Source organism: Gadus chalcogrammus, chromosome 11 (genome assembly GCF_026213295.1).
Source record: "Gadus chalcogrammus isolate NIFS_2021 chromosome 11, NIFS_Gcha_1.0, whole genome shotgun sequence".
Lineage (NCBI taxonomy): Eukaryota > Metazoa > Chordata > Actinopteri > Gadiformes > Gadidae > Gadus > Gadus chalcogrammus.
The window spans coordinates 8,660,208-8,670,207 of NC_079422.1; the positions used below are offsets into that span (position 1 = coordinate 8,660,208).

Genomic DNA, 10,000 nt, shown 5'->3' on the forward strand with positions numbered 1-10,000 from the left:
CACGTTCACACACAGGAGATGTGGTACAAACTGATATCTAATGCCATTTTTTAAACCCTACTATTACATGTGATGTGAGGATGGAAAATCTCAAGTTATCTATTATGTCAACGAGTTTAAAGACTTCCTGTCCATAACCCCCCCCCCCCCCCCCAATCCAAATGACAGCATTAGTTAGATGAGTAATGTTGGCTGTATCCATAGCAATACAGTGAAGCTGGCAGGCTAGATTCATATTTTTTATAAATACCCAATGGTTTTCCTCATGTTTGCTTAAGATTTAGCATACAGGACAGCCAGATTCACAACTGCACACCTAAATATACACACACACATACTTCGCCTGAAACCACACTGACATGCTGATGCCCAAAAGAACGAAACTCTCATGACATGCACCACACACACACACACGCACACGCACACACACACACACACACACACGCACACGCGCACACGCGCACACGCACACGCACACGCACACGCACACGCACACGCACACACACACACACACACGTATGTTAGCTCAATCTAGCGCTCTCTGTCCCTCACTTCCCCATCTCTTCCTCCACATCCAGCCATCTCTCAACAACATCCTCCTAGACCTAGTGTTATTCCAGCAAGGTGTATGTGTCTGTCGGGCTGTACCCCCCCACCCCCCCCCCCCATCTCCTCTCTTCATCTCTCCTACCCCCTCCTCTTTTTGCTCCTCTTCCCTCCCCTCTCCCTTTCTTCTCTTCTCTTTCCCTCTCCTCCTGCTGCTGTAATCTCCTCCAAACAAAAGTGAATGACCACATGTGGTTCATCTGTGAAAGGAAGAACTCATAAACAGGGCGTTTTGGTCTTTTTTAGTTCGTTGACGTTATCTCTCTCTCTCTGCCGCTCTGTCTCTCTCTCACTCCCCCCCACACCCAGGGGTTCCCAGAGTGCATCAGTCCAGGTTTGATCTCCCGCTGGCGCTGGTGTGCATGTCCTCATCTCCCGCCAAGAGCGCCACACACAAGATCACCGTGGATACCAACAAGCCGCCCGTCAACCTCACCGCTGTTTTCCCAGGTACACCCCACATGCACGCACACATGCACACGCAAATATGCATGCGCACAACTCACTCAGAGTACCACACAAGTTCCCGAGACACACACTTAAACATGTACAGATATACACAGACACCTAAAAACACCTAAACAAGCGAAAACGAAATCAATGTTACTGGTTAGAACTTTGTGTTACAATAACCACTAATCAAAGTAAAAAAGTAAACAAATACACAGATGTTTGTATGAAGAACTGTCTACTATGTATAGATGTATCAAATCACTCTCTCTCCCTCTCTCTCTTTGTCACTGTCTGTCGGTCTTTCTAATCTGTCTTTGTCTGTCTGTCTCATCTCTCTTTGTCTGTCTCTCTCCCTCCAGAGTTCTATGAGAAGGCGGAGGAGAGCGATGGAAACAGTCTGGCTGTCCAGTTCCTCTCAGGAGCCCGCGTCACCGTACTGGCCTCCAAGACGTCACGTAAGACACACATGCACGCACGCACGCACGCACACACACACACGCACACACACACACACACACACACACACACACACACACACACACACACACACACACACACACACACACACACACACACACACACACACACACACACACACACACACACACACACACACACACACACACACACACACACACACACACACACACACACACACACACACACACACACACACAGGCAAGCACGCACACACACACAATCACACAAAATCACACAAACACAATCACACACACACAATCACACAAAATCCCCCACACACAATCACACGCGCACACACACACAATCACACACATACGCACACACAATCACACACACACAAACACACTGGCTTGAACTATATTTCTTGGCAATTATGTAAATGACAATCTGTGCGTTTTGACTTTGATTGTGTTTGTGTCTCAGAGCGATACCGTGTGCAAAGCGAGAGCTTTGAGGACATGTGGCTGGTGATCAAGGAGCTGGTCCAGAGGTTTGAGCATCACTTCGCCCAGCAGGGGGTCAAAGATCTCCGCCACTCCTTCACCGGACCCCTGCCCCTGCCCGAGTACTTCCAGACCGTGGACAACCACTTCCAGGTACACCCACACACCGACACACACCGACACACACACACACACACACACACACACACACACACACACACACACACACACACACACACACACACACACACACACACACACACACACACACACACACACACACACACACACACACACACACACACTCCAGCAGTGTATTTTTATTCATGTGCTTGGTTATGTTTATTTTCATTTGTGTGTCTGCATGTGTGTGTGTGTCTGAACCTGTGTGTGTGTGTGTGTGTGTGTGTGTGTGTAGCTGCGTGTGAGCGCCCATCAGTACCAGGACCTGCTGGCTGAGCGAGCGGTCCAGTTCCGAGCCATCCAGCGGCGGCTGCTGACCCGCTTCAAAGACAAGACCCCCGCCCCCCTGCAGAACCTGGACAGCCTGCTGGACGCCACCTACCATCAGGTCAGGGTCACGCACACACGTACACACGTACACACGCACACACGCACACAGCACACAGCTCTGGCCACCGTTACTCCGTGAGCGCCAATCTGCACCAGAATTATGGGACTTCTGCATCTTCATCTTGAGGTTTTCTGAGGGTTTTTCGTTGTCATTACTTTTACACGGCTTTTATAGATGATATTACCTTTTTATCGTGATCAATGTTTGTTTTGGGGCTTACATGGTGATATACGATGGTTGTTTGGCTGGTTGATCCCGGTTTTCTGCTATCCCTATCTGGAACCAGGAAAACATTGTTGTTACAACAATTCAGTCTAAAATGATCGGTCGGGGGTTGATGGTCATATTCTATTGGAAATATAGTTGGTTATTTTGTTCAAATGAAACAGCTAATGTAGCTTCTTGAAATCTAGGAAATCTCCCTGTCTTATTAATTAATATTGCTACACTCTTTAGGAGAGTTGAAATGGTCCATAGCCTACCAGGCTATGGCCTATGCTATAAACCAGTTAAAACAAGCAAACGATCAATACGATTCAATCAAATAGTGTCCAGCCATAGCACCTATGCTGGGTGGGGGGGCTGTGCCGTAAAGTCTGCATCTGGTTGAAGTGGTTTGCGTCTTGATTTTATAGGGAATGATGGTAAAATCCCCACGTTGAGGCCCACCCTTTTAAAGACGTTTAAGCGATGTATATGTATGAACATTATACCGTTAACATGAATGCATACACACACGTGCATATACATATGCACACATGCACATATGCACACACACTAATGCACCCACACACACACAACCAGATATGCACACACACACACACATACACACACATACATGCACACACATGCACACACAAAATGCACACACACACACAAAATGCACACACACACACAAATGCACACACACACACACACACACACACACACACACACACACACACACACACACACACACACACACACACACACACACACACACACACACACACACACACACGCCTACTCACTTACAATCCCAGAAACAGTCGTATTTGCCTACCGCCTTACCTCTCTATGTTGATGTGTGTGAGTGTTGAAGTGGGTGTGTGTGGGTTTGGTGAGTGCACACACTCAGTGTGGGCTCCTATTCTGCTGATTTATGTACTTCCTGTATGAGACTGATGAGTTGTTAGCTAAATACCCCTGCAAGATTTACTGGGGACCACACACACACACACACACACACACACACACACACACACACACACACACACACACACACACACACACACACACACACACACACACACACATGCACATAAATATATATACTCACACAAACCTTTTTGGTCTAATGTAAATCATGCTGTCATCGCAACATCGTGTTATTTGACTAAATATGTGACAAATTATATGACACAAGTGTGTTTTGGTGCAGCAGAAATATTTTCCTAACCCTTAACTTTAACCCATACACATACACTCATACAACTTTAAATCGCCAAACAAATTCACCTCAAGGTGACCCCATGACTCGTACAGTAGCTATGGTAACTACCTACTGTGCCTCTCAACGGAAATACCTTCCTATTGTGGTCACCTTTACTGCTCAAAGGTAAAGTGAAAAAGACAAAGGGGAATTGTTATCTGAATATTTTTTTTTATTATTAATCTTGTCTGATGAATACAAAAATTTAATTTCATTAATGTGTCAAATGTGTTCATATTTTAGTTTCGGCAATTTGCTGCTGCCCCAGACAAGAACCGGGAGCCCAAACCTGTGAAATGTAGGGCTGCTGAAACACTACCCCCTAAACAATACAACATAGACTTCCTCCAACCACACACATCTGCTCTGCCCACATACAAGCATACATTGTATATCAATGCACCTAGTGTGTTTGTTTGTGTTCTGTTCATCAGTATGTACAGTCGATTCAGTGGCATTATAAGTGTGTGTGTGTATGTGTGTGTGTCTGCGCGCATCTGGTGTGCATGTACATCGGGTCGGTGATCCTGGCACATGCAGCTTCTGTGTGTGTGTGTCTGTGTGTGTATATGTGCGTGTGTGTCCTGTTTATGCAGCTTTGATTTGTGTTTGTGTTTATGGAAGTGCGGCATGTATGTATACTTGGTTGTATACGCCTTTTGGTTGCCGCGTATGTGTTTGTGTACAAAGTGGTGTGTCCGTCTTTTGTGTGTCTGTGTACACACACAAGTGTCTGCCCTATTGCTGATGCCTGGGTTTCAGACGGTGGATTGGCTTGAGTCCGCCTCAGTGTATTTCTGTGTAAGCTGTGTGTGTGTGTGTGTGTGTGTGTGTGTGTGTGTGTGTGTGTGTGTGTGTGTGTGTGTGTGTGTGTGTGTGTGTGTGTGTGTGTGTGTGTGTGTGTGTGTGTGTGTGTGTGTGTGTGTGTGTGTGTTGTGGGATGTCGGTCAGTGCCAGACACAGTGCCCACATGGGGGATGTATTGTTTCTGCTGGTAAAGATTCCTCGGTCTGCCTTCATGCACGCCTCCACTCTTGTCATTGTGTTTGTGTGTTTGATGCCCAGGGAAACCAGTCACTTCCAGCGGCTTCTCTTGTTATTCTGCGCTTTCCTTCAGATGTGTGTGTTTGTGTGTGTGCGAGTGAGCGGGTGTTATTGTGCAGTCTCTCTGCCGTTGTAAAGTGATGGTTCCCTGATTCTGTTGTCTAAACCGGAGGTTAGCTTATTGGTCGTCGGATTCCACTGTCCATTAGTCTCGTTAGCGACTCGTTAGTGTCGGTGTGACATCAGCATCACATCAGCCGCCTATAAACGTGGGAATCTCTGAATGGTTAAGCCCTCAGTGTAGCTGAGAGGAGCCATGCAGTGGTCGGCAACAGTTCATTCATTAAATTTACATTTGCTTTGGTTTTGAATGTCTTTTGTTTGTGTGAACTTCAGAGGGGGACTCTCGCTTGGGGAAGGCTTGTGTGAAGATGTTGAGGGCCAAGCGAGCAGTCTAAATACCGAATGCTAAACACAGACTAAATACTCGCCTGAGTGAGGTTTCCTCAACTTCTAGGTTATGGAAGCCTCGTCGTCTTGTAAACCTGTAACTGTAGCTCATAGCCTCTTTCTGCCCTTTTCCTTCTCTCTCTCTCTTTCTCTCCCTCGCTCCCTCTCTCCCTCTCTTTCTCCCTCTCTTTCTCTCTCTCTTTCTATCTCCATCTCTCCCTCTCTTCCCGCCAACCCATGCCGGGCATGCGGGAAGTTTCTGACACACTATACACTGTAATGTATATACCCACCCCCCATAATGGAACCTATCGACAAGCACTCGGAAGAGTGATGAACTCGTCAAATTAATAATTCATCTGTGTGTGAGGAACTACAATGGGGCCTGCCAAGCTGCTGGGTCCGCTCTCTGGATCCGTCATCTCTCTGTGTCTCTCGCTTTCTCTCTGTTTCCCTGTTTCTCTTTCTCTCTCTCCCTGGATCTTTCTCTATCTATCTTTATATAAATAGCTATAGCTGTTTATATATACTGTATATATATATATATATGTCTATCTATACATCTATCCATCTATGTATTTTTCATGTGTTTCCAACTCGGTGTAAAGGACAAAAAGCTGCTCAGTGTTCTCTCACAGCTACATCTTACTCTAGTATTTTTGACAGCATTCGGGATTTAAAAGGATAGCATTTTTGGAACGTCATCATAACACCAGATGTTTCCCTTTTTTCCCCCCCTTGGTCATCCAAGGGTGGTTTCTGTGGATATTTCTGCACTTCCTCGTGGAACCTAATCTCTCAGTTGTGATTGATGTAAGACCATCGGCCTGGTCACCAGAGGGCACCTTTAGCTTCTTATCATATTAAAACGAATTGCATATCTTCCAGAGTCCTTCATCCTCATCCAGACTCTGACTGTGTTCACGTCCGACCATCAGCTGACAGCCGCTGAACTCCTAGGGAAGGCTGCTCTCCCTCCCCGTCAGTGAACATGTGCTCCGGTTTATGGATTATAATATGTTAACGTGATTCCTATTAAAATCCTCCATCCGGTATTCAAATGATCCATCTCGGCTTGGGTTGTATCTTTCTTAACGGAAAACATATTTGTCTTCTGTATGCTGGCCTTCTCTGACTATCTAAGGTAAAACAGAATAATACATCAGGGTCATGGGTCGGCTGGGTAGGGTTCAACCCCCAGATTTGGGTACTAGGTTAAATTCCCAATGTCTACAGCCTGCCTGTACACAACTAGAAGAAGATGGCTAAACCATGCCTGCTCCTTATCTACAATGTAAGTCATCTTGGCTAAGATGATCTGCCAATTATCTATAAGTGAATAGTAAGAATTTAAATCGGTTTGCTGAATGCAATGCAGATGTAACACTGCTTTTTAACCTTAAGCTCTGAGTTTTGGTGGTATAGTTTACAAGAGAATTGTGGCTTGGATGGGCAACACATGATCTTTGTATGCCTTATGCGTCTCTCTGCCATTTCAGTCCCATTAACGTCCCGATCTTCATGTGCCAATGGTACAGGTTGCGATCACCGTGTGCGATTGTGTTTTTTCTCATGGCATTGAAAAATAAACATTGTGTTGTAGTGCAAGACCTGCTGCTGTATTTATTCAGGGCCTGGCACCACATCATGGAGTCGTTTAGAACTATCTGCGATCTCCAGAAGCTAGATCTATAGAACATCTAGAATCATCAAAAAACCTGCTGCAGCGCGACCTTAGAGCGACTCCATCATAATGGCTAACAACTGGCGGAGCCATCAAAATCCAATTACAACGTCATAAGACTAGCTAGCAGTCATTCATTCTGCTATCTAGCATTAATTCATACTAGCAGCGTGTTTTTACATTGACCTGAACTCCAACACCAACCTGGTTAACTGTGCTGACCCTGAATCACCTAGACCCGATTAATGGAGCCTGGAGAAAGGAAACGTAGCAGGGAGAGGGGTGTGTTGGGGGGGGGGGGGGGGGGTCCTACGGTCCCTTAAAACAATGGTATCAGGCTTGTAAAAATCGCAGGGGGGACCAGCGATGGAATGTGCGACCAATTAGGTATGCTGTCGAATGAGGCATGTCTTTTCATTTGCGGGACCTGAAGGAATGCCTGCTAGGTGTCCACACATCACACTGGGGGCAGAAGAGGGGCTTTATTGTGAATTCCCCCCCTGGTTAACGTACTGTGTCACCACAAGTCAGTGCCGGGTTTGTCCCAGAGAAACCGCAAGCAGATGAGAAAGAACTTGCTGTCTGTTGGGGTTGTTGTTCACACTGTTGAAATCATCAGAGTTAGCCCAATTGATCACACACAAGACTCTATGTGAGGCTGGGTGCATTTCTCCCAAACTTTACGACATTTGGCATGAAACAACACCTGCATTGATATCTACAGACCTTCCAGAGGTGTTGATACTGAGCCTTACTGCTTTGTCGGTCAGAGGTAACATGGTCTATTGTGTGTGTGTGTGTGTGTGTGTGTGTGTGTGTTTGTGTGTGTGTGTGCATTTTTCAACCCTCTCCTGCTCATTTGAAAGCCGTCCATCACCCTGTTCTCTGTATTTCACACGCTCCCCTCTAACTGGCCTTTGATTAATCTTAGACAGGCACCTACAAGTTAGCCTAGCGCTAGCTAGCGTTCCTCAGCTAGCTGGCCTTTGGTTAATCTGAGGCAGGCGCCTACAGGCTAGCCTAGTGCTAGCACTCTGCTGGCTGCCGTGCTAGCCTCCTGGTGGGAGGAAGTTGTGGGGCTTTCACTCAGAAAGAAATTTGAGTTTAGGTGGGGGGGGGGGGGAGAGAGAGGAAGTACAGGGATCACAGGAGCGGTAGTTGGGAAGCCTTTCGCTTTTCATAAATATTTGCCCGGTACTGTTTCCTGTGAGGTGTATGATGCCAGTCGTTTGTTAGTTTATGCGTTAGCGCGCCGGGCTAACGTTGCGCTCAGCGCTGTCTGGGAACCAGGACTCCGGGCCGGGCAGAGCCCAGCCGTGGCTCCCTGTAATTAGGAGTTCAAACGCTCGCTGACCTGGCTGACTGACAGGCCCTCAAAGGGCCTCTCTCCAGGGCCCCTAATGGAGGCCTCTGGCAGACAGCAGCCTGATTTATTTGGCCCCAAATGGAGCGCTAAACATGGCTAAACATAGCTAAACACAGATCCTACTGTGGACCTAAGACCCAGGTCTTGCTCACTCCTATCTGTGCTTGTGTGTGTGTGTGTGTGTGTGTGTGTGTGTGTGTGTGTGTGTGTGTGTGCGTGTGCGCGTGCGTGTGTGTGTGTGTGTGTTTGAATGCACGTACGGGTGTGTGTGAGTGTGTTCGAGCGTGTGTGCGACTCTCGTATCTGTGAGTGCTCAGGGCATATCTGTGTATGCGGAAACACACTTGAGTGTAAACTTGTGTGTGAACTCGTGTGTCTAGGATTACCTTGCTAAGGTCGTCTCTCAGGTAGCCGCTGTGTGTGTGTGTGTGTGTGTGTGTGTGTGTGTGTATGTTTGCATACCAGATGAAAGGACCAGTGGGAGCTAAGGGACTTCCTCTTATTTCTCTTTCTCTCTCTCGTTTTCTTTCTAACACAAAAACACCCACACACATCCACACACACACACACACACGCACGCACACACGCACGCACGCACGCACGCACGCACGCACGCACGCACGCACGCACGCACGCACGCACGCACGCACGCACGCACGCACGCACGCACGCACGCACGCACACACACACACACACACACACAGACACGAACACACACAAACACACACACACACACACACACACACACACACACACACACACACACACACACACACACAATAACATTTGCATTCTATTGCTTTTACTCGCATGCTCTTCCTACTTCGGCCACCTCTGTATCTTATCTTACTGTCACATAATCTAAAAATGACAGACACACACACAAGTGCCAAGGCGGCATGTACACTCTCAACGACATACGCACACACTCATCCACATGCACATTTAGCGGATGAATGGTGCATAGAGGGGTCATGGTGGTCTGGTATGTTTGTACTTAGACAGTATGTTTATGGGACTGTCTGTCTTATCAATGAATGGCTGTCTTTCATTCAGCTCATTGACACTCACCGCAGTGTGTGTGTGTGTGTGTGTGTGTGTGTGTGTGTGTGTGTGTGTGTGTGTGTGTGTGTGTGTGTGTGTGTGTGTGTGTGTGTGTGTGTGTGTGTGTGTGTGTGTGTGTGTTTGTGTGTGAATGTGTGTGAACGCAGTTGAAAATATAACTGTACATATATAGCTGTGTGTGTGTGTGTATGTATGTGTGTGTTGTGCGCATGTGTGCGTTTGCATATGCTTGATGCCCATTCAGGCAGTTCCCGGGAGCGGAAACTGAGGGAGAGATTTCAATGTTCCTGTTTGTTGACCTCCAGCAAATAGCCACAGCAGAGCTTGTCCCTGGCGCCACACACAAACACACACACACTCTCAG

General features: G+C 47.1%; 1 protein-coding gene across 1 annotated transcript in view; it reads left to right on the forward strand.

Moving 5' to 3' along the window:
• The window catches only part of bbs9 (Bardet-Biedl syndrome 9), a 129,594-nt gene that overhangs the window by 44,140 nt on the left and 75,454 nt on the right, over positions 1-10,000 (forward strand). Inside the window, exons 15-18 of the mRNA XM_056601975.1 lie at positions 916-1,056; positions 1,419-1,514; positions 1,963-2,135; positions 2,401-2,553. Of these exons, the coding sequence (XP_056457950.1) occupies positions 916-1,056; positions 1,419-1,514; positions 1,963-2,135; positions 2,401-2,553 (563 nt within the window). The remainder of the gene's footprint in view (positions 1-915; positions 1,057-1,418; positions 1,515-1,962; positions 2,136-2,400; positions 2,554-10,000) is intronic.